The following is a 26203-nucleotide window of genomic DNA, read 5'->3' as shown; positions in this document are numbered from 1 at the left end:
TGGCTTTTGTCATGCTTGCTTATATATTCCATCCCTTCCTTTAGTTATTTAAATGTTTACTAAGAAAATAGAGATTTTATTCAAATCACAGATTCACTCACACTGCTGTTACCTTGATCAGGGGCTCAAGAAACAAATGATCCTGATTAAAAATCATCAGTATGGGAGATTAACCAAGATGGCGGAGTAGAAGGACGTGCTGTCACTCCCTCTTGCGAGAGCACCAGAATCACAACTGACTGCTGGACCATCATTGACAGGAAGACCCTGGACTTCACCAAGGAGGATACCCCACGTCCAAGGACAGAGGAGAAGCCACAGTGAGACGGTAGGAGGGGCGCAAGCAGAGTAAAATCAAACCCCGTAACTGCTGGGTGGGTGACTCACAGACTGGCGAACACTTATACCACAGAAGTCCACCCACTGGAGTAAAGGTTCTGAGCCCCACGTCAGGCTTCCCAACCTGGGGGTCAGGCAACGGGAGGAGGAATTCCTAGAGAATCAGACTTTGAAGCCTAGTGGGAATTGGATTGCAGGACTTTGACGGGTCTGGGGGAAACAGAGACCCCACTCTTGGAGGGCACACACAAAGTAATGTGTGCATCAGGACCCAGGGGAAGGAGCAGTGAGCCTGGGGGAGACTGAACCAGACCTACCTGCTGGTGTTGGGGGGTCTCCTGCAGAGGCGAGTGGTGGCTCTGTTTCACCGTGGGGATAAGGACACTGGCAGCAGAGGTTCTGGGAAGTTCTCCTTGGCGTGAGCCCTCCCAGAGTCTGCCATTAACCCCACCAAAGAGCACGGGTAGGCTCCAGTGTTGGGTTGCCTCAGGCAAAACAGCCAACAGGGAGGGAACCCAGCCCCACCCATCAACAGTCAAGTGGATTAAGGTTTTACTGAGCTCTGACCGCCACAGCAACAGGGAGGGAACCCAGCCCCACCCATCAACAGTCAAGTGGATTAAGGTTTTACTGAGCTCTGACCGCCACAGCAACAGTCAGCTCTACCCACCACCAGAGCCTCCCATCAAGCCTCTTAGATAGCCTCAACCACCAGAGGGCAGACAACAGAAGCAAGAAAAACTATAATCCTGCAGCCTGTGGACCAAAAACCACAGTTACAGAAAGATAGAGAAGATGAAAAGGCAGAGGGCTATGTACCAGATGAAGGAACAAGAAAAAACCCCAGAAAAACAACTAAATGAAGTGGAGATAGGCAACCTTCCAGAAAAAGAATTCAGAATAATGATAGTGAAGATGATCCAGGACCTTGGAATAAGAATGGAGGCAAAGATTGAGAAGATGCAAGAAATGATTAACAAAGACCTAGAAGAATTAAAGAACAAACAAACAGAGATGACCAATACAATAACTGAAATGAAAACTACACTAGAAGGAATCAATAGCAGAATAACTGAGGCAGAAGAACGGATAAGTGACCTGGAAGACAGAATGATGGAATTCACTGCTGCGGAACAGACTAAAGAAAAAAGAATGAAAAGAAATGAAGACAGCCTAAGAGACCTCTGGGATAACATTAAACGCAACAACATTCGCATTATAGGGGTCCCAGAAGGAGAAGAGAGAGAGAAAGGACCAGAGAAAATATTTGAAGAGATTATAGTCGAAAACTTCCCTAACATGGGAAAGGAAATAGCCACCCAAGTCCAGGAAGCGCAGAGAGTCCCATACAGGATAAACCCAAGGAGAAACACGCCGAGACACATAGTAATCAAAGTGGCAAAAATTAAAGACAAAGAAAAATTATTGAAAGCAGCAAGGGAAAAACGACAAATAACATACAAGGGAACTCCCATAAGGTTAACAGCTGATTTCTCAGCAGAAACTCTGCAAGCCAGAAGGGAGTGGCATGATATACTTAAAGTGATGAAAGGGAAGAACCTACAACCAAGATTACTCTACCCGGCAAGGATCTCATTTAGATTTGATGGAGAAATCAAAAGCTTTACAGACAAGCAAAAGCTAAGAGAATTCAGCACCACCAAACCAGCTCTACAACAAATGCTAAAGGAACTTCTCTAAGTGGGAAACACAAGAGAAGAAAAGGACCTACAAAAACAAACACAAAACAATTAAGAAAATGGTCATAGGAACATACATATCGATAATTACCTTAAACGTGAATGGATTAAATGCCCCAACCAAAAGACATAGACTGGCTGAATGGATACAAAAACAAGACCCATATATATGCTGTCTACAAGAGACCCACTTTAGACCTAGGGACACATACAGACTGAAAGTGATGGGATGGAAAAAGATATTCCATGCAAATGGAAATCAAAAGAAAGCTGGCGTAGCTATACTCATATCAGATAAAATAGACTTTAAATTAAAGAATGTTACAAGAGACAAGGAAGGACACTACATAATGATCCAGGGATCAATCCAAGAAGAAGATATAACAATTATAAATATATATGCACCCAACATAGGAGCACCTCAATACATAAGGCAACTGCTAACAGCTATAAAAGAGGAAATCGACAGTAACACAATAATAGTGGGGGACTTTAACACCTCACTTACACCAATGGACAGATCATCCAAAATGAAAATAAATAAGGAAACAGAAGCTTTAAATGACACAATAGACCAGATAGATTTAATTGATATATATCGGACATTCCATCCAAAAACAGCAGATTACACGTTCTTCTCAAGTGCGCACGGAACATTCTCCAAGATAGATCACATCTTGGGTCACAAATCAAGCCTCAGTAAATTTAAGAAAATTGAAATCATATCAAGCATCTTTTCTGACCACAACGCTATGAGATTAGAAATGAATTACAGGGAAAAAAACGTAAAAAGGACAAACACATGGAGGCTAAACAATACGTTACTAAATAACCAAGAGATCACTGAAGAAATCAAAGAGGAAATCAAAAAATACCTAGAGACAAATGACAATGAAAACACGACGACCCAAAACCTATGGGATGCAGCAAAAGCAGTTCTAAGAGGGAAGCTTATAGCTATACAAGCCTACCTAAAGAAACAAGAAAAAGCTCAAGTAAACAATCTAACCTTACACTTAAAGAAACTAGAGAAAGAAGAACAAACAAAACCCAAAGTTAGCAGAAGGAAAGAAATCATAAAGATCAGAGCAGAAATAAATGAAATAGAAACAAAGAAAACAATAGCAAAGATCAATAAAACTAAAAGTTGGTTCTTTGAGAAGATAAACAAAATTGATAAACCATTAGCCAGACTCATCAAGAAAAAGAGGGAGAGGACTCAAATCAATAAAATCAGAAATGAAAAAGGAGAAGTTACAACAGACACTGCAGAAATACAAAGCATCCTAAGAGACTACTACAAGCAACTTTATGCCAATAAAATGGACAACCTGGAAGAAATGGACAAATTCTTAGAAAGGTATAACCTTCCAAGACTGAACCAGGAAGAAATAGAAAATATGAACAGACCAATCACAAGTAATGAAATTGAAACTGTGATTAAAAATCTTCCAACAAACAAAAGTCCAGGACCAGATGGCTTCACAGGTGAATTCTATCAAACATTTAGAGAAGAGCTAACACCCATCCTTCTCAAACTCTTCCAAAAAATTGCAGAGGAAGGAACACTCCCAAACTCATTCTATGAGGCCACCATCACCCTGATACCAAAACCAGACAAAGACACTACAAAAAAAGAAAATTACAGACCAATATCACTGATGAATATAGATGCAAAAATCCTCAACAAAATACTAGCAAACAGAATCCAACAACACATTAAAAGGATCATACACCACGATCAAGTGGGATTTATCCCAGGGATGCAAGGATTCTTCAATATACGCAAATCAATCAATGTGATACACCATATTAACAAATTGAAGAATAAAAACCATATGATCATCTCAATAGATGCAGAAAAAGCTTTTGACAAAATTCAACACCCATTTCTGATAAAAACTCTCCAGAAAGTGGGCATAGAGGGAACCTACCTCAACATAATAAAGGCCATATATGACAAACCCACAGCAAACATCATTCTCAATGGTGAAAAACTGAAAGCATTTCCTCTAAGATCAGGAACGAGACAAGGATGTCCACTCTCACCACTATTATTCAACATAGTTTTGGAAGTCCTAGCCACGGCAATCAGAGAAGAAAAAGAAATAAAAGGAATACAAATTGGAAAAGAAGAAGTAAAACTGTCACTGTTTGCGGATGACATGATACTATACATAGAGAATCCTAAAACTGCCACCAGAAAACTGCTAGAGCTAATTAATGAATATGGTAAAGTTGCAGGATACAAAATTAATGCACAGAAATCTCTTGCATTCCTATACACTAATGATGAAAAATCTGAAAGAGAAATTATGGAAACACTCCCATTTACCATTGCAACAAAAAGAATAAAATACCTAGGAATAAACCTACCTAGGGAGACAAAAGACCTGTATGCAGAAAACTATAAGACACTGATGAAAGAAATTAAAGATGATACCAACAGATGGAGAGATATACCATGTTCTTGGATTGGAAGAATCAACATTGTGAAAATGAGTATACTACCCAAAGCAATCTACAGATTCAATGCAATCCCTATCAAATTACCAATGGCATTTTTTACGGAGCTAGAACAAATCATCTTAAAATTTGTATGGAGACACAAAAGACCCCGAATAGGCAAAGCAGTCTTGAGGCAAAAAAATGGAGCTGGAGGAATCAGACTCCCTGACTTCAGACTATACTACAAAGCTACAGTAATCAAGACAATATGGTACTGGCACAAAAACAGAAACATAGATCAATGGAACAAGATAGAAAGCCCAGAGATTAACCCACGCACCTATGGTCAACTAATCTATGACAAAGGAGGCAAAGATATACAATGGAGAAAAGACAGTCTCTTCAATAAGTGGTGCTGGGAAAACTGGACAGCTACATGTAAAAGAATGAAATTAGAATACTCCCTAACACCATACACAAAAATAAACTCAAAATGGATTAGAGACCTAAATATAAGACTGGACACTATAAAACTCTTAGAGGAAAACATAGGAAGAACACTCTTTGACATAAATCACAGCAAGATCTTTTTTGATCCACCTCCTAGAGTAATGGAAATAAAAACAAAAATAAACAAGTGGGACCTAATGAAACTTCAAAGCTTTTGCACAGCAAAGGAAACCATAAACAAGACGAAAAGACAACCCTCAGAATGGGAGAAAATATTTGCAAATGAATCAACGGACAAAGGATTAATCTCCAAAATATATAAACAGCTCATTCAGCTCAATATCAAAGAAACAAACACCCCAATCCAAAAATGGGCAGAAGACCTAAATAGACATTTCTCCAAAGAAGACATACAGACGGCCACGAAGCACATGAAAAGATGCTCAACATCACTAATTATTAGAGAAATGCAAATCAAAACTACAATGAGGTATCACCTCACTCCTGTTAGAATGGGCATCATCAGAAAATCTACAAACAACAAATGCTGGAGAGGGTGTGGTGAAAAGGGAACCCTCTTGCACTGTTGGTGGGAATGTAAATTGATACAGCCACTATGGAGAACAATATGGAGGTTCCTTAAAAAACTAAAAATAGAATTACCACATGACCCAGCAATCCCACTACTGGGCATATACCCAGAGAAAACCGTAATTCAAAAAGACACATGCACCCGAATGTTCATTGCAGCACTATTTACAATAGCCAGGTCATGGAAGCAACCTAAATGCCCATCAACAGACGAATGGATAAAGAAGATGTGGTACATATATACAATGGAATATTACTCAGCCATAAAAAGGAACGAAATTGAGTCATTTGTTGAGACGTGGATGGATCTAGAGACTGTCATACAGAGTGAAGTAAGTCAGAAAGAGAAAAACAAATATCGTATATTAATGCATGTATGCGGAACCTAGAAAAATGGTACAGATGAGCCAGTTTGCAGGGCAGAAGTTGAGACACAGATGTAGAGAATGGACATATGGACACCAAGGGGGGAAAACTGCGGTGGGGTGGGGATGGTGGTGTGCTGAATTGGGCGATTGGGATTGACATGTATACACTGATGTGTATAAAACTGATGCCTAATAAGAACCTGCAGTATAAAAAAACAAACAAAACAACTAATACTAAACTTTCACTGGGTTATTTGTATGGAAACATGTTAATATAAATGTTTCAGACATTACATGAAATTTCTAAAAATCTTATATTTGTATTTGTATGGAAATATGTATGGAAATATGTTAATATAAATGTTTCAGACATTACATGAAATTTCTAAAAATCTTATATTTGTATTTGTATGGAAATATGTATGGAAATATGTTAATATAAATGTTTCAGACATTACATGAAATTTCTAAAAATCTTATATTTGTACTTGTATGGAAATATGTATGGAAATATGTTAATATAAATGTTTCAGACATTACATGAAATTTCTAAAAATCTTATATGTTCTGGTATAATGTTATAAGTAATAATCCTATTTATTACTTTAAAATGTATATCTCAGAAATAACTAATTTTCTTGTCAACTGCATTATTATGAACTGTCATCAAATCTTTAACCGTGGTCATTTTTAAGTCTTTTGTCAATTACAGACAGTTCTGGGTGTACTCTGATGATTTTGCAAATATGTTCCTATAAAAGGGTTTCATCTTCAAGAAATACATGGAAAAGACTCTGACAAGTACAGGTTTCTGGTAACGGACTGTACTGCTGAACTGAATGAATAAGCATTTTCAGAACTCTAATGAAAAACTGATGAACTCATAAAAGTGCTAACAAAAGATCAAGATGAAAAAAAAAAATTAATTACATGGGACTGAGTGAACTGATGAGGATGAGTATAATTTTTGTGACTTTCTGTCTGAATTTAAAAAAAAAAAAAAAATTCCACAAGGACTCAGAGGCAAAGAATATACAAATCAATTTTCACTGCAAAGTAAAGGAGCTGTTACAGTGGAGGATTACTGGACTGAATGTCAATACTATGACATAGTATGAGTGTGTTTCATGTTTGGTAATTGCAATCATTGTTGCTTTTGTTGTGGTCATCCATGTACAATGCTTGGTGTCAGTCGATTTATCTCTTGTAAAAATAAAATACAGTGTGTGTGTGTGTGAAAAAAAAAAAAAAAAAAAAAAAAAAAAAGAAAATAGATACATAGTGTTTCCTTAGTTCTATCATAATCCTCATCAAATGAGAAAAAGCTCATTTGATGAGCTTTTTCAGGGATTATTTACGCTTTTCTTTTTCCACCACTGTTTACTCAGAGTAAGCACTCAATAAATGTGTATTGAATAAATGACACTGTAATGTTACATGCCCTGGTTTCATCTTTCAATGCCTAGCATCTAGGGTGATATCCAACATATAACTGATACAAATGTATAGTTTTTGGAAGCACGGATTCATCCATGAGTTAATGGCTCCACCATTTTGGCATGTTTATCAAAGGCAATTGAGTCATACATAAAAACTGAAAACAAACAAAAAAAAAAATCCAATGATCCACATCCCCCCATTCTGAAGATGAGTGAAACATGGTGACTCACTTACAAAGAATAGCACAGGGAAAGTAAAAAGACAGGAACTTTACAGTGGAGAAACTGGGCAAATACAACCTTAACCAAGAGATCAGGTTACCATCACAAGCATGTCATGTGGGAATCAGGTAACCCCTGATATGACGGGATGGGAAGCGTACTTCACCTCTGCAGTATTCTTTCTAAGAACCTACAACTCCAGTCTAATTATGAGTAAAACAACAGATGAAGCCATAATAGGGGATATTGTACACGTCACTGGCCTGTATTCCTCAAGACAATCAAGGTCATGGGGGTGGGGGGTGGAGGAAAGACTGAGAAACTGTCAGAGACCAGAGGAGACTGGGATTAGTTAACAGTAATGAAGCAATATCAGTTTCTGTGGCAAATGTACTATGGTAATATAAAATGTTTAACAATGAGAAAAACTGGGTAAGAGGTATGTAGGAACTCCTAGTAGTATCCTTGCAACTTTTTCGCAAATCTAAAATTATTCCAAAATAAAGTTTATTTTTAAATATTCCATGATGGATAGCAGATGATGCACTTAAGAAAATGTATAAGGACTTAAGAGAGGGAGTTTGCAGATATCTGACCAGATCACTAAATATGGGTTTCACAGGTGTAAATACCTTGCCATCGTAGCAGTCTCTTGTACTAGCTGACACAATAAAAGTAAATCAAATGATTACTTATATTTTCTTTCCGTAATCTTTCTGTAATATATACTAGTGTTTTCAATTCTATTTCTGAAAGTGAGAGAGTTGGAGGGTGGCGATGGTGTGTGCAGTTTGGTGAGAGGATATATATAAAAAAAAAAGGGCAGCTGCTCTGAGCCTGGCTTGTGGACTTGCAGATTGAAGGGCAATGTCACAGCAGTGTCTTTTGGAATAGCAACTCAAACAATCATAGCTACCATTTTGGGAAAGCTTGCTAATGTTGCCAGACTGTGCAGCGGGGCTTTCATATACAACATTACATTTAACCCTCAGCACCCTATGAGGCTGCAATTATATTCTCGTTTGAGAGAGGAGAGATTTGGTCATCAGTAAAATTACTTTGTCAAGGTTGCAAGTGAGATTCAAACACAAATGTTTCTGACACTTCTACTAAGTCATTCAACAGAAGACAAGGAAATTCCATTAGGACAACTGCCTAAATATCTAATTAGCCACAATCATTAGTCTTAACCAGATAATGATATACTGAGATATTATCCACTATATAGATATACTAAATTGTAAATGGCCAGATAATATCCATGGTACTGAGATACTGTATGTAAAAGGGTTGTTGAACACTGTATTTGATATACAACACATGTTAGCAATGCCCCCCACCTTTATAGGCTTCATCTGTTTTCAATTAGTTCCAAACTGGTTTTTACTTTTCTGCTTTAGGCCCTAGACTCATATGAATTATCATGGCCATTAAAAAGTGCAGAGTAAGCTGATGCCAGAAGAAAAATTTAGCCAGTTTACCAGAGATAGAGTTACATCTTGGCCAGTATCAAGTTATTCCAAATATAAACATATATGTCATGCGTCAGTGAAACTCTTTTGTACTTAGAAATATAAGAAATTTTAAAAAACTGATTACCCTTTGCCTAGACTATATGATTATATGCTTTATTAAGAACTCATTTATATACTTTATTCTGATTATGGGAGTGAGTTTCTGCTATAATTATTATAGATTTACTTTAAGAATTTTTTTTAATATGGCTACTTTCTCCTTATGTTCTATTTCAAGTTGAATAGACTTTCCTCTGTTGGACTGCATAACCATTATCTTGAGGATTCATAATTCATAAATCCAGTGAAAAAACTTTAACTGTTTTAAGCAAGTCTGAAATTTACCAACAAAAGCAGAAGGAGAGACTGGCAAAGACTGACCCTCACTGTGTTATTATTTTAGAGGAAATGCCGTCAGGTGAGTTGGGGCTAAATGGAAGGGAGACAGGAAGTATTTAAAATACTATAGCCATCTTTCTCTCTGCCAAAATAAACACGGCGATGAAAAAGGGCTGCCCTCCTGTAATTACCACGGAGTCCTGCCTCACAGACAGAAGCAGGGCTTTGTAAGACACCAAACATCTGAGCTTGTAATCTAATATGAATAATGATCCAGACACGTGAGCAAGATTCTATTAAATGGTGAAGGAAAACAGCCACATGCTGCCTGGATAAGTCACTTGGTGTATCATCAAGAAAGGGAACTAATTTTTTGAACCCAGTAATGCAGGACTGCTCTAGTTTGGACCTGGATGTTGACAATAAATGAATGCCCGAAGAGGATTCATCCCCTATGTTCTTCCAGGATGCAGGTCACAGCACATTCCTAGAGTCCCTTTTATCTAGATGTGTTCTCTCTATTTCGTATCATTAATGCTTCAGAAATAACCTATTTTGGCATGCACTGCACATGTGGATTTGAACTGGTTTTTGCCTTCATACTCAGTTTGAGCTGTCGGCCTTCCCATGAATCTGTAGTCACTTGCAAGTTGGAGCCGGGGAAGAAAGGGTGAGTGTGAATAAGTCCATAAACCCCCAAGGACAAACTTTCCCGAGCAACTACAATTGAGAAGCATCATCGCCATATATTAAACGTAGAATGACTGAGTTGGCTGCTTTTACTCCTAATTCATATGTTGTTTTCCTCAAATCTTTAGAATGAGATAATGCTTTGATTCCCTCTTTGAGAGTTTCTTTGTTCTTTTGGGTCCCAAAAGACATGGCTGAATTTATTGGACTTATATTTATACCAAGTCACCTCCCCCAATTAGATATAAGAAGTTTCCTCACATAGATGTTTTATCACAAAAGAGATGATAAGCAGAGTACTTGCCAGGAAATGTCATCTTGTAAAAACTCAAATCATAATTACCTCTGGCAATAGTGGACCGATAATGCCCCAGAAAAGATAGAAGAGGTCATTGAAATCCACAGATAAGCTTCAAATCTCATTTCAGCCAAAAATTTCAAAAGCTTCCCCACTCCTAACTGACTCTCTTCAGAGCTGATGGTAAGCTGCAAAATATTACTGGCTTGAGATCCAGTCTCTTTTTTAATTTTTCAAACCTGTAAGCTATTTAGAAGTTTGTAAGAAAAAGAACATAAAACACCATTCTTTATCATTAGTAGCCTCTAAAAGTCAATTTACACTGTAGCTACATCTCCCATTGCAAACATATAGGTCCACCACCTTATGGGTTAAATTAGATTTTGTGCTAGTCTGGCCCGCATAATCTCATGTACATTAGAAAATATAATCTGCCTTTGGCAGAAGGGGGAAATGCAGAGGCTCAGGGAATTGTTCCTCTTCCACCTCAAAGCATTCCTACCAAAGGGAACAAGAGTGAAGGATGGAGCGAGAAGGCTGGGGAGAAGCTGAAGGATATTGACGTTTACAGAAAAGGATGAAGAGGGTTGAGGAAGCTGAAGCAGTGAGAGAATGGACAGAGAAATTCCATACAGGATGCCCTGGTAGGTTTAGTGCCTGAGTTACGGGGGAAGCGGATCCTTGCTCACTGTCACCTCCAGATCTGAAAGTCCCTGCCCCACCCTGAGACTGTCCTTGGATTTAGGGACTTCCATCCAGTATACCCCACTACAGATCACAGGTTCAGGAATCAAAGCTCAGAAATGTGCCCCCTACTCCACTCCTGCCAGTTTTAACTATTTGTATCTTCTACACCTTCAGGCAGGTCCACACTTGGGGCCAGTTTGGGTTTTAGTTCATAAATCTCTGGTTCTATACAACACTCCCTTCTCTCTGTTGGCATCCCTGCCTGTGTCCTTGGACACTGGCCCTCATCTTCTCTGCCTTTACTACACTTGACTACTGGCCCCCACAATTAAGAAGGAACCCAGAACCCTAATATCCAACACACCTGTAGTCTTAACTGCTTCTGGCCGACGTTCCCCAGTTACCTCATGTATTTTCATGGTACAGACAAAGATCTAAAATAGTGACTAGAATGTAAAAAATGCCCAATAAATATGGAATGATGAGCAAGGTGAACTAACAGTTATATATATTTAAAGAAGCATATGGAAAATAAGAACATTGAAAAGGAATTTGTATATTGACTCAACTTAAGGTTTCAGAAGCACCAGCACCTCATCAATGACTCATTTTACCATGACATTTACTATGCTGTGGGCCTTTCTTTGATGTCATACAATCACATGACAGCTAGAAGTGAAGGACGTGTCTTCCCAGATAACTCTGTCACACTGGCATGAAGAATGAGGACAGTATTTGGTAATGCAGCCTCCAGGAAGAGACATGTGCTGTCTCAAGAATTTTCTAGATGTTACTATACCATGTTGTATCACCATCATTCTGCTTTTCTCATTTTAGGTAAACCTGAGACTAAAATGGTTAATAAACCAAGAGATCCTAACATGGCATCAAGAGCAGAACTATCTTATTCTGATTTCCTTTTCTAGTTCCATCTTCTTCAGCCCATATAGCATCACTTGGGGTTCACATGTTACTACACTTCCCTTCATTTCTTTAACCATGACTTTCAGACACAAGATGAATCTATCCATCAAACCAAGGAGGACCAAGAAGCTGAAAACAGGCTGATCCCATGATATCCATTAGGCACTTCCAACTTACAAGCTTCCCGGAGTTTCTCTTTGTCATAGTGGAATCCTTCATAGTCTTGTAAACTGATTTTGTTCACCCGGATCCTCAGACGGTCTGGGACAGACTGGGGACTGCAAAACAAGAACCGAATGGTCAGATATCAAGGAGAGAATGGAATTGGGAGTCATATGCACCTGGACGGACTAAAGGCAATATCATCTCTTCTTCTGAAGAAGAAAGAGTTCACATTCAAACCAGAATCATGGGATCTTGATCAGAATACAGCAATTATCTGGAGAACACTTCTCTGGAAACCTCAAGTTTCTGGAACGGAGGTAAGAACATGGGAATAAGCAGAAAAAGCTTCTGGAGCCCACATTGGTTTTTTTTTTACTAACTTATTAAAAACTCCAATAAGACTCTGTGTTCAGTTCCACAGTAAATTAGATGCAGCTAATCTGAAGTGCTGAGAAGTGGTGTAGAGCTGGAAAGAACTGCTTTAGCAAATATGCCCATAACAGCTTGGCTCTCAGAAGAGACAGGAAAACATAAAAATCAAACCAAGAATCCAGAAAGCACAGGGCTGAAAATGAAATGGCTCCAAGCACCTCGAACTCCCTGGGGGCACTTCTCAGTCAAAGCAAATTACAATAAATGCTGCCTGTGATGGTACCACTGAGGACCCCAAAATGGAGGAAAAGTGTTAAAACACGTACAACATGCATTCTTTAGGAAGAGAATGAAGTATTTAATTCATTTTAAAGGAATTCAAACTGGTTCAGGATAGACAGTGAACAATTAAAAGGGGGTCGTACCAAACTTTCTGAAGCATCCTATTCACCCTCAGAATGTTTTTTACCTGGATTCCTTGGATGTTTTTAACTAATATTTTCAAAATAGTTTAATCATGGGCATTAGTCGAGTGAAATAATTTGATCTTCATCATCACCACTATGGAACAGTACATTTATTCAATATATTAATATAACACAATCCCCATTTGTCTTTATTGCTTCTCCTGTCTTATATTATGGGGTAAAAGTCCCCATTGAATGAAGCAGAAAGAATAGCATTAGTCCTCAATTCACTTCAGGAAAAGAAAGAAAGGAAGGGAAGGAAGGGAAGAAAGGAAGGAAAAGAGAGAGGGAAAGAGAGAAAGAGAAAGAGAAAAAGAAAAAAGGAAGGAAAGACGACAGAGGAGGAAGGGGAGGGAGAGAGAAGAAAGAGGAAAAGGACGGATGGAAGGACAGAGTGATACTTTTAAAACATTGTCAGGATACCTCCACCCCAACCTCAAACACACATGCAGTCACACAATTTCACTGCAGCTCTGGAAGAGGGAGAAATAATTTTAATTTCATTCTCTTGTCTAAAAACTCATTTTAGGGCAAAGTATAACAACTCCTTCCATACATACTCCAACTTAACAGGCACTGGTGAATAAAACTGACATGAGTAAGTTGGGATGGGAGATATGGTTTAAAGCACATTTGTGAATGAGCAGAACAGATCTTTAATATCACACATACCCACACCGCCATTTACAGGTAGGGAACCTGAGGTTCAGAAAGGTAAAGTGATTTTAAGGTCACAGAGCTACTAAGTGACAGAGCTGGGAGCAGAGTCTTGGACTCTTCATTCATCCCTCTTATGCTCCTTCTCTTATACGATGCCAAGAATCCCACAGATTGACAGCAAAGCCACAGAGCCTGGATTAGCAGAGTCGGACGATCCCTACGTTATGCTCAGACTCTTCAGTCAATGAACAATCGACAGGGGGCTGGTTAAGTAAACTGTTGGTACAAACAGGAGAACGCGGGGCAAATATTACAAATGCGTGTCTACCTTTAGAAGAAAGTCTGAGTACAATATATTGTTAAGTGAAAAGAAAAAGTCATCGAAAATTACATATGGCATAATCTCCTTCATGTGAATTGTGGAATTTAGGAGTTTATAGAGAAGTGTCTGAAGAAAATGTTCAGTAAGCTGTTTGAGATGGTTACCTGTACATGGTGGGATTTGGGGATTATTTTACACTGAGTATCATCATTTTTAGAAAAATAACGTAATTATTTTAAAAGTACATCAATAAGTAAATAAATGGTAACTCAGGGCAAGAGTAAAAGTAAGGATTATATCAGTGTTAGGTGTTAGATGTAAGTAGATAGGAAAGAATTATTAACAGAGTAACCACACACCGTTCACACCAAATGCTGATTTTGAAATTAAGAGAGGCCTGATATATATATATATATATATATATATTTTTTTTGTTTTTGGCTGCACCACACGGCATGTGGGAATCTTAGTTCCGCGACCAGGGATCAAACCCGTGTCCCCCTGCAGTGGAAGCGCGGAGTCCTAACCACTGGACCGCCAAGGAACACCCAAGAGGCGCCTGACCTTTTTAATATCAAGTTCACTCCAGTGAACTGCAAAGATTATAATTAGCAAATACTCTTCTGAAAGCATAGCAGATAAGAGGGAAGCTGGAAACATAGAACACGGTGGCCCATCATACTCTGTAACAGGGCAAGAGAGAGGGCAGAGGGTGAAAGAGCTCCGCCAAAACATTTTTTGAGGTAACAGCAGATCTAGTGGCAGTGAGCTCTGGTCCTCTCCAGTGGGCTGGAGTCCAGAGCTGGCTACGGCAGCAGCTGCCAAGTCTGAAATGGGATTCAGAGAGTGACTGCAGACCAGTCCCCGCGCCCCTCCTCCAGCGGGCTCCCCGTGGGCTAACCAGTGTGAACCACCTTTCTCAAAATCCAACAGTGTCTGCTCTCTGCCCACACACTTCTGCCTTCCAGGTTCTCATCTGGACCCACTGATTCCCACCACACACTACTGCCCCCTGAACCACAGCCTCCCACCAATCTTATAGAACTTTCCAGATCCCAAATGAATTCATATATTATCTCACTTCATCTCCAGAATGGAAAAGAGTGGAGACTCTCACTAACCAGCGGACACTCTGTTCCTTCCACTTCCCACACATCCACTCTTCTGCTCTCATCTCCCATCTTCTCCCAACAACCTACAACACATCCCACTTTCCCACCAGTGGCAGCTTGCTTAAAACCAGCCTTCTGACTAGGGTACCTGGTATTTGGCCTGCTATCAAATGGTGCCCCAGATCAGGCCAATCAGGAAGGTTGAGGACATTCACCCAGAGGGTCCCTGATAGAAAATCCCTTTGAATTACTCTGGACCCTGGTATAAAGAGTAGGTACAGGAGGCAGCTCAGCAAAGTGGTTAAGAGCTCAGACTCTAGGTCAGACGGACTGGATTGGAAGGAAAGTTCTTCCAGTTACTGGTTAATCAGGAAACTGTGCTTCAGCTTCCCCATAGGAAAGGTGGGGATAATAACAGTATTCACCTCACGGGGATGTTATGAGAATTAAGTGAGTCAGCACAGGTGATGTGCATAGAAAAACGTCTGGCACATTGTAAGTGCTCGATATTAGGTATTATCGGTATAATTATTATTCTGAAGCTTGTTCTTTCAGGTAAGTTTCTGCTTAATAAACACTAGCACCTGCTGCTGCCAGGTGTTGGAAGGAGATGAGGGCATATGCAGGAACTCCCTAGATACTTCTAACAAGCTGCTGGGCTTCCTCCGGGGGCAAACCGTCTAGCCTGGCTGGTGTCATGATTCTCCTGGATCTTCTCCCACTTGGTATTTTACAGGCCAAGCGATAACATGAAAACAGACAACTAGAACATGGGGGAGAAAAGTGCACAGAGATTAAATGAAAGCCAAGTAATTCGATTGTGTCCCTTGATGGCAAAATATATTAGTGTCCCATTAATGGCTGACCGGAGGTGAAGGAAGACAAAGCTATTCCTTGGACTCTGGGGAACAGCATTGCCATTAGTTTTCTAAAATTAAATTTTGCCAAGAAAGTTAGCAGAGCATAGAAGAGACTAACAACCTGGTAAAAATGGATTTGCCTTTGTGCCAACTTCTACCCCAAGCTACTCTATACTAATTTAAGCTCTGTATCAGGGGTTCTAAACCTGACTTCCATGGGACCTCTCAAGGTCCCTAAAAAGGACTCAGCAATCAGTGAATGTCCTTTAAAATCGCGACAATGGCCCCAACCTGTCGCCTTCTCATGAATTTCCTCTGAAACATCAAGAATACATTCCTTGTGTAGAGTGGAAGTTGATGGCTCTGAACTTAACTCCCAAATATCCTCATCATGACTTTCTCAAGAACCGTAATAAAAGCACCTCTTGCTAAAGTCACTAACAGGGGCCTTAAAATCTCCAGACTGTACCTTCTCTCTCCACCTATGCACACCTGTTACCTTGAGATGCTGGAGGGGGCGGAGGGTAGGTGCAGAGCCGTCAAGACAACTCCCTGAACACAACTTACATCTAATTCTCGTCATTCTCTGCTACCCTGTAGTTCCTGCCGATAGATTTTTTTATTTGCCTCTTCAAAGACTTTCAATCCATTAGTGTCAAATTCCTTCCTTAAGCCTCCAACCTTCTTCATTCTTTCAATCAATTTCTTTACTACACGTTGTCTCTCACAGACTGATAAAAGACTCCTCTCATCCCAGTCTCCTATGTACAGACACCCCTCATGGATGGAAGGGATGAGTTGGGTGCTTTTGTTCCCACTTCCAATTGACATCACATAATCCCTTCTTCTCATTGGAAACACAAATCACCTGGCAGTAACATCACTTAATGTTAAGACAATATAGCACAGCGCATAAAGCAGGACGCAGAATCAGGAAAATCTTAGTTCCAATCTGAACTCTATCAGTTAACACACATTTGACATTCAGAGCTCTAAAGTTACCTTCTCTAAACCATTTTCTGATCTGAAAACAGGACTAATAGGAATATAGTGAGAACTGAATGAGAAGATGCATGTAAGGCAGATAGTACACTCCTGTAAATAGTAAGTTTCCAAGTATAATGTATTGTTATTTTGTTACTATTATTAGCATCCTGATGCTTCTTCAATTTCCATAGGCCTTTTTAAAAAACTCAGTCCTGAATAGTAATATCACAGCAGAAGCCATAGTCATAGCTCTAAATAGGAGTTAGCAGATCTCAAACCTTAACAGGATTTGAGTCTGCTGACATGGGTTGGGAGACAAGGTTCAGAGTTACGTAGCCATCTATCATCCGTTGAACGAGAATGCAAGTGGGGACTGTGAATGTTTGCACGACATTCTACTTAAAGATATTAAGGATATAAATCCTAATTCACATTACAGAGGACAGCCTTAAAGCTGTATAATTGTTCTACATTTTGTACCTTGCAAAAGTCCTGTTTTAACATTTCTTAAATGGTTCAGTGTAAGACCCACCCCTAAACCACTATGTAGACTCATCGGTTTCTATGACAAACTATAATTTAACTGGGCCTTTGTTACTCATATATAGAGTTTTCCTTTGCAAGGTAGAAAAGCATCACAAGTCTCTTGAGGCCTGATATAATAATAATAATAATAATATGGAGGAGGAGGAGGAAGAGGGGAAGAAGAAGAGGAGGAGGAGGAGGGAGGAGAGAGGAGAAGAAAGAAGAGGGGAAGGAGGAGTAGTAATAGTTGTAGATTTAATTTCTTTCGAGAAATGTAAATGTGAGATTCTATTCAGTCGTAACCTACATATAATAAAGGATGTTTCTAACCAATCTTTAACAGAATTCATTTGAATTGCCTCTTGCTTTGTGAATGGACTTTTGATTAAAATATTAATTTCTAGTGTGAATTCTTGGGATGAAAGACTATTTCCTCCTCCTCCTTGCAGCTCCAGCACCTAAAATAGAGTCTGGTCTGTGTTGTTTACAATAACAAATAAATGAGTGAAATGCAAAAAAGTCAAATCCTTCGGGGACTCTCAGCGGCCCTGAGGCTTGAGCACAGTGTGGCATCAGACCACCCATGAGATGATCACTAGAGGCTTTTCTCTTTGGGAGCCCCAGGCAACCCCCGCTTTGGCTGTCCACTTCTGTCCTTTGTCCATCTGGCTCTCTAGAGCTGGAGGTAAATCCATGCTGGATTATGCTCTCTCACCCCCTTGCATCTTATCTCTAGTGGGATCTGCACAAATAAAGAGGGAAGAACTTACAAATAAAGGGGATGTCCCTGCCTGAAAGGCACATAAACTGTTTCAGGACTGCTTGTTCTTTAATTACATAATGGTGAACCAGAAACATTTCCCACCAACCCCCTCATCAGCTATCAAGCTGGGTCTTATTAAAATATAACTATACTCAATGGCCTTCCCTTTAGCAATTTCCTAGAAATTGCGTATTTACCCTGGGACATTTCCAAACTATGACTGGTAATAACTTATCCAAGAACACATCCATCCCTTTACATGGAGCAGTAAAACCAAATTGAATCAAGGCTTCCGAACAGAGATTAAAATGGACTTTTGACACCTGCCGAGTTCAGAGAGAACTCTAATAATACAGTCGTCTCCTGCCTGGAGTAGAGAACAATAAGTCAGGACTGTGAAATAAACTGTAAAAGGGTTTTTGAATTTGGAACCAAGGATAAACCCAAATCACATCAGCAGCGGTCAATCACGACCTCCTACCGTCCGACATGTTTTTCTGAGAAAGTACCTTTAAAGGTTGTTAATTCTTTTTTGATAGAAGTTCACTAAGTTCTTGGCTCCTTAAGACATCCATTTGTGAGGTGGCTAATAGAATATGCCATAGCTTACAAGTTATTTGAGACAGCTAGCCTGCCAGATCTCCAACAAGATAATGGAATTAAAGCATTATAGGGTTGGGAGAGATCTCAGACATCATCTAATTCAATATTTGCTATTCCATCTGACGCCGTATTCCCCTATTCCATCTTCAAATGGCCGCTCAGCCTCTGCCTGATCCTCGTCTACTTGTGAGGTACAGGATGGAAGTGCCCTATTTGTTTAGATCGCTCTAAGCATTTGTAAATTCTTCCTAAAGAATCTAAATCGCTCTCTCTCCGTGGTTTCTGTTTATTGACTTTTATTCTACTATTTGGTTCGGAATTGGGTTTTAAGTCACTGAGGTAATCAGCCACAGGCACTAATGGCAAAGATATGTAAACTTAAGCACTAAAGCTAGACATATATCAAAGAAATGTTTGCTGCCTTCATGGTTAATAAATTAAAAATAGGCTACAAGTAGCAAACATCAAAAAACTTTTATGCCATTGGTTGAAACAAAACATCTTTAAAGTTTCTTGAGATCTTCAAGTACACATTGAAATGCAGATTTTCATGCTTCCGCTGAAACTGGAATACATTTCTATGCTTCTGAAATTGTAATAAATGAATACATGATAGAGTGAAATTAGCATTATTAGGTTCCCGGCATTTAAAGGAGAAGCAAAGAGGACGAACTAGTAGTGGCTTTACTTGGTGGCATCACAAAGCAGCTGGACCAGTACAGCAGTTTCATCATTTCTGCTATAAGGGAAAAGAAAAAGGCCAATAGCCTTGACCAATATTTCAAATTCTCCTTACCACCCATTTGCTTTTGTGGCAGTGACTGCCACAGCTGCTAAGGACTCAGTCATCCAATTCTGAGACTTTTATGTGGAACCACCCCACATACACTTAATGTTACAACTTCCGGGTACCAGAGACACGGGTTTATTTTTTAAGTCATGGAAACTCAAATTCTCCTCTCCATAAGATCTCACAGTCTCTTCACTTTCTCCTTTCCCTTTATTCATGCATTTTAAATTCCCTTCCTAGTTTTCACCCTAATGCTCCCTTCAGCAGCATTTCACACTGCGGTTAACTCCCTGCTCCTTGAAGCTCTTTTCTCTTGGATTTCAATCCAAAAAACCCTCCTGGTTTCCCAACTAAATTTCCACCTGCTCCTTCTTTCTCCTCCTCTAAATATCTTCCAAATATGGATGCTTCTCTACCCTCTCCACTAAAACCCTCATGGACCAAGACCAAACTACTATCACCTTGCACCTAAACTAACTGTGCCCCTGGCGCCCATTTACACCCTCATCACACTGCAGATGCAGCAGTCAGTGTGAAATGTAAACGTGATCATGACATGATGATTTTGTTACCTTCCCTTATACTCTGTACAAAATAAATAAGCTAAAAGGATATATTGTACAGCACAGGGAATATAGCCAATAATTTATAATAACTACAAATGGAGTATAATCTATAAAAATTCTGAATCACTATGTTGTACACCTGAAATGAATATAATATCGTAAATCTCAATTTAAAAAAGAACAGAATGCCCAGCTATCTACATACATCTATCTTTACATCTCCCACAACGTGTATTAAATATGAGGCTTTCAACATCTGTAAGTTACTGCTTCCCATCTAGACTTGCTACTTCTGCAATAAGAAAAATGATTTTTCACGATAACTGACTACATTATTCATTCCACCAAATCATGTGTTATACATATCGTTCATCATTGTCCAGAATGAGAACCACTCAACAGAATCTGGATCAAAGGAAAAATCAGTTCCCATTACTAAAGCCAACAAACAGGGAATAATCTCAACGCTCACGTATCTTATCATTGCTGTGCTCTCCTCATGTATGGAGTTGATTCTCTGGCTTGCCTCTGGTTAATGTGAGTGGAGAATTTCTACCTGTGATTAGATACCATCTACAGATTTAAGTCTTATGAAAGTGGAATCTCCTTCCCTGATATTTGTTGAATTGGTAACTAGGGATGACAACCTTTCAGGAAAAAAAGAAGTCTTAGAATAGGAGTTTTACACCTTAAGTTCCCACTTATACTCTTTTTATACTATTTTATGCTTAAAAAGTATAAAATTTGGAGTATATAAAGAGTATAAAAATATCATGATGAAAGGCAAGGAAAACAAATACCACAGGAAATAAAGAGGGATGGAGGAGATTAACCAAGATGGCGGAGTAGAAGGACGTGCTCTCACTCCCTCTTGCGAGAGCACCAGAATCACAATTGGCTGCTGGACAATCATTGACAGGAAGACCCTGGACTTCACCAAGGAGGATACCCCACGTCTAAGGACAGAGGAGAAGCCACAGTGAGACGGTAGGAGGGGCGCAATCAGAGTAAAATCAAACCCCATAACTGCTGGGTGGGTGACTCACAGACTGGTGAACACTTATACCACAGAAGTCCACCCACTGGAGTAAAGGTTCTGAGCCCCACGTCAGGCTTCCCAACCTGGGGGTCAGGCAACGGGAGGAGGAATTCCTAGAGAATCAGACTTTGAAGCCTAGTGGGAATTGGATTGCAGGACTTTGACGGGACTGGGGGAAACAGAGACCCCACTCTTGGAGGGCACACACAAAGTAATGTGTGCATCGGGACCCAGGGGAAGGAGCAGTGAGCCTGGGGGAGACTGAACCAGACCTACCTGCTGGTGTTGGGGGGTCTCCTGCAGAGGTGAGTGGTGGCTCTGTTTCACCGTGGGGATAAGGACACTGGCAGCAGAGGTTCTGGGAAGTTCTCCTTGGCGTGAGCCCTCCCAGAGTCTGCCATTAACCCCACCAAAGAGCACGGGTAGGCTCCAGTGTTGGGTTGCCTCAGGCAAAACAGCCAACAGGGAGGGAACCCAGCCCCACCCATCAACAGTCAAATGGATTAAGGTTTTACTGAGCTCTGACCGCCACAGCAACAGGGAGGGAACCCAGCCCCACCCATCAACAGTCAAGTGGATTAAGGGTTTACTGAGCTCTGACCGCCACAGCAACAGTCAGCTCTACCCACCACCAGAGCCTCCCATCAAGCCTCTTAGATAGCCTCAACCACCAGAGGGCAGAAAACAGAAGCAAGAAAAACTATAATCCTGCAGCCTGTGGACCAAAAACCACAGTTACAGAAAGATAGACAAGATGAAAAGGCAGAGGGCTATGTACCAGATGAAGGAACAAGAAAAAACCCCAGAAAAACAACTAAATGAAGTGGAGATAGGCAACCTTCCAGAAAAAGAATTCAGAATAATGATAGTGAAGATGATCCAGGACCTCGGAATAAGAATGGAGGCAAAGATTGAGAAGATGCAAGAAATGATTAACAAAGACCTAGAAGAATTAAAGAACAAACAAACAGAGATGACCAATACAATAACTGAAATGAAAACTACACTAGAAGGAATCAATAGCAGAATAACTGAGGCAGAAGAACGGATAAGGGACCTGGAAGACAGAATGATGGAATTCACTGCTGCGGAACAGACTAAAGAAAAAAGAATGAAAAGAAATGAAGACAGCCTAAGAGACCTCTGGGACAACATTAAACGCAACAACATTCGCATTATAGGGGTCCCAGAAGGAGAAGAGAGAGAGAAAGGACCAGAGAAAATATTTGAAGAGATTATAGTCGAAAACTTCCCTAACATGGGAAAGGAAATAGCCACCCAAGTCCAGGAAGCGCAGAGAGTCCCATACAGGATAAACCCAAGGAGAAACACGCCGAGACACATAGTAATCAAAGTGGCAAAAATTAAAGACAAAGAAAAATTATTGAAAGCAGCAAGGGAAAAACGACAAATAACATACAAGGGAACTCCCATAAGGTTAACAGCTGATTTCTCAGCAGAAACTCTACAAGCCAGAAGGGAGTGGCATGATATACTTAAAGTGATGAAAGGGAAGAACCTACAACCAAGATTACTCTACCCAGCAAGGATCTCATTTAGATTTGATGGAGAAATCAAAAGCTTTACAGACAAGCAAAAGCTAAGAGAATTCAGCACCACCAAACCAGCTCTACAACAAATGCTAAAGGAACTTCTCTAAGTGGGAAACACAAGAGAAGAAAAGGACCTACAAAAACAAACCCAAAACAATTAAGAAAATGGTCATAGGAACATACATATCGATTATTACCTTAAACGTGAATGGATTAAATGCCCCAACCAAAAGACATAGACTGGCTGAATGGATACAAAAACAAGACCCATATATATGCTGTCTACAAGAGACCCACTTTAGACCTAGGGACACATACAGACTGAAAGTGAGGGGATGGAAAAAGATATTCCATGCAAATGGAAATCAAAAGAAAGCTGAAGTAGCTATACTCATATCAGATAAAATAGACTTTAAAATAAAGAATGTTACAAGAGACAAGGAAGGACACTACATAATGATCAAGGGATCAATCCAAGAAGAAGATATAACAATTATAAATATATATGCACCCAACATAGGAGCACCTCAATACATAAGGCAACTGCTAACAGCTATAAAAGAGGAAATCGACAGTAACACAATAATAGTGGGGGACTTTAACACCTCACTTACACCAATGGACAGATCATCCAAAATGAAAATAAATAAGGAAACAGAAGCTTTAAATGACACAATAGACCAGATAGATTTAATTGATATATATCGGACATTCCATCCAAAAACAGCAGATTACACGTTCTTCTCAAGTGCGCACGGAACATTCTCCAAGATAGATCACATCTTGGGTCACAAATCAAGCCTCAGTAAATTTAAGAAAATTGAAATCATATCAAGCATCTTTTCTGACCACAACGCTATGAGATTAGAAATGAATTACAGGGAAAAAAACGTAAAAAGGACAAACACATGGAGGCTAAACAATACGTTACTAAATAACCAAGAGATCACTGAAGAAATTAAAGAGGAAATCAAAAAATACCTAGAGACAAATGACAATGAAAACACGACGACCCAAAACCTATGGGATGCAGCAAAAGCAGTTCTAAGAGGGAAGTTTATAGCTATACAAGCCTACCTAAAGAAACAAGAAAAAGCTCAAGTAAACAATCTAACCTTACACCTAAAGAAACTAGAGAAAGAAGAACAAACAAAACCCAAAGTTAGCAGAAGGAAAGAAATCATAAAGATCAGAGCAGAAATAAATGAAATAGAAACAAAGAAAACAATAGCAAAGATCAATAAAACTAAAAGTTGGTTCTTTGAGAAGATAAACAAAATTGATAAGCCATTAGCCAGACTCATCAAGAAAAAGAGGGAGAGGACTCAAATCAATAAAATCAGAAATGAAAAAGGAGAAGTTACAACAGACACTGCAGAAATACAAAGCATCCTAAGAGACTACTACAAGCAACTTTATGCCAATAAAATGGACAACCTGGAAGAAATGGACAAATTCTTAGAAAGGTATAACCTTCCAAGACTGAACCAGGAAGAAAGAGAAAATATGAACAGACCAATCACAAGTAATGAAATTGAAACTGGAATTAAAAATCTTCCAACAAACCAAAGTCCAGGACCAGATGGCTTCACAGGTGAATTCTATCAAACATTAAGAGAAGAGCTAACACCCATCCTTCTCAAACTCTTCCAAAAAATTGCAGAGGAAGGAACACTCCCAAACTCATTCTATGAGGCCACCATCACCCTGATACCAAAACCAGACAAAGACACTACAAAAAAAGAAAATTACAGACCAATATCACTGATGAATATAGATGCAAAAATCCTCAACAAAATACTAGCAAACAGAATCCAACAACACATTAAAAGGATCATACACCACGATCAAGTGGGATTTATCCCAGGGATGCAAGGATTCTTCAATATACGCAAATCAATCAATGTGATACACCATATTAACAAATTGAAGAATAAAAACCATATGATCATCTCAATAGATGCAGAAAAAGCTTTTGACAAAATTCAACACCCATTTCTGATAAAAACTCTCCAGAAAGTGGGCATAGAGGGAACCTACCTCAACATAATAAAGGCCATATATGACAAACCCACAGCAAACATCATTCTCAATGGTGAAAAACTGAAAGCATTTCCTCTAAGATCAGGAACGAGACAAGGATGTCCACTCTCACCACTATTATTCAACATAGTTTTGGAAGTCCTAGCCACGGCAATCAGAGAAGAAAAAGAAATAAAAGGAATACAAATTGGAAAAGAAGAAGTAAAACTGTCACTGTTTGCGGATGACATGATACTATACATAGAGAATCCTAAAACTGCCACCAGAAAACTGCTAGAGCTAATTAATGAATATGGTAAAGTTGCAGGATACAAAATTAATGCACAGAAATCTCTTGCATTCCTATACACTAATGATGAAAAATCTGAAAGAGAAATTATGGAAACACTCCCATTTACCATTGCAACAAAAAGAATAAAATACCTAGGAATAAACCTACCTAGGGAGACAAAAGACCTGTATGCAGAAAACTATAAGACACTGATGAAAGAAATTAAAGATGATACCAACAGATGGAGAGATATACCATGTTCTTGGATTGGAAGAATCAACATTGTGAAAATGAGTATACTACCCAAAGCAATCTACAGATTCAATGCAATCCCTATCAAATTACCAATGGCATTTTTTACGGAGCTAGAACAAATCATCTTAAAATTTGTATGGAGACACAAAAGACCCCGAATAGGCAAAGCAGTCTTGAGGCAAAAAAATGGAGCTGGAGGAATCAGACTCCCTGACTTCAGACTATACTACAAAGCTACAGTAATCAAGACAATATGGTACTGGCACAAAAACAGAAACATAGATCAATGGAACAAGATAGAAAGCCCAGAGATTAACCCACGCACCTATGGTCAACTAATCTATGACAAAGGAGGCAAAGATATACAATGGAGAAAAGACAGTCTCTTCAATAAGTGGTGCTGGGAAAACTGGACAGCTACATGTAAAAGAATGAAATTAGAATACTCCCTAACACCATACACAAAAATAAACTCAAAATGGATTAGAGACCTAAATGTAAGACTGGACACTATAAAACTCTTAGAGGAAAACATAGGAAGAACACTCTTTGACATAAATCACAGCAAGATCTTTTTTGATCCACCTCCTAGAGTAATGGAAATAAAAACAAAAATAAACAAGTGGGACCTAATGAAACTTCAAAGCTTTTGCACAGCAAAGGAAACCATAAACAAGACGAAAAGACAACCCTCAGAATGGGAGAAAATATTTGCAAATGAATCAACGGACAAAGGATTAATCTCCAAAATATATAAACAGCTCATTCAGCTCAATATCAAAGAAACAAACACCCCAATCCAAAAATGGGCAGAAGACCTAAATAGACATTTCTCCAAAGA

General features: G+C 39.3%; 1 protein-coding gene across 9 annotated transcripts in view; it reads right to left on the bottom strand.

Annotated features, from left to right (window-relative positions):
* Window positions 1-26203, bottom strand: part of DGKI (diacylglycerol kinase iota) — a 468554-nt gene that overhangs the window by 119120 nt on the left and 323231 nt on the right. For all 9 annotated transcript variants that reach the window (XM_059933287.1, XM_059933288.1, XM_059933290.1 and 6 more), the window contains one exon: window positions 12187-12287. In XM_059933287.1, coding sequence (XP_059789270.1) covers window positions 12187-12287 — 101 coding nt within the window. The remainder of the gene's footprint in view (window positions 1-12186; window positions 12288-26203) is intronic.

Source organism: Balaenoptera ricei, chromosome 9 (genome assembly GCF_028023285.1).
Source record: "Balaenoptera ricei isolate mBalRic1 chromosome 9, mBalRic1.hap2, whole genome shotgun sequence".
NCBI lineage: Eukaryota > Metazoa > Chordata > Mammalia > Artiodactyla > Balaenopteridae > Balaenoptera > Balaenoptera ricei.
This window is presented reverse-complemented; position numbering and strand designations above follow the sequence as displayed.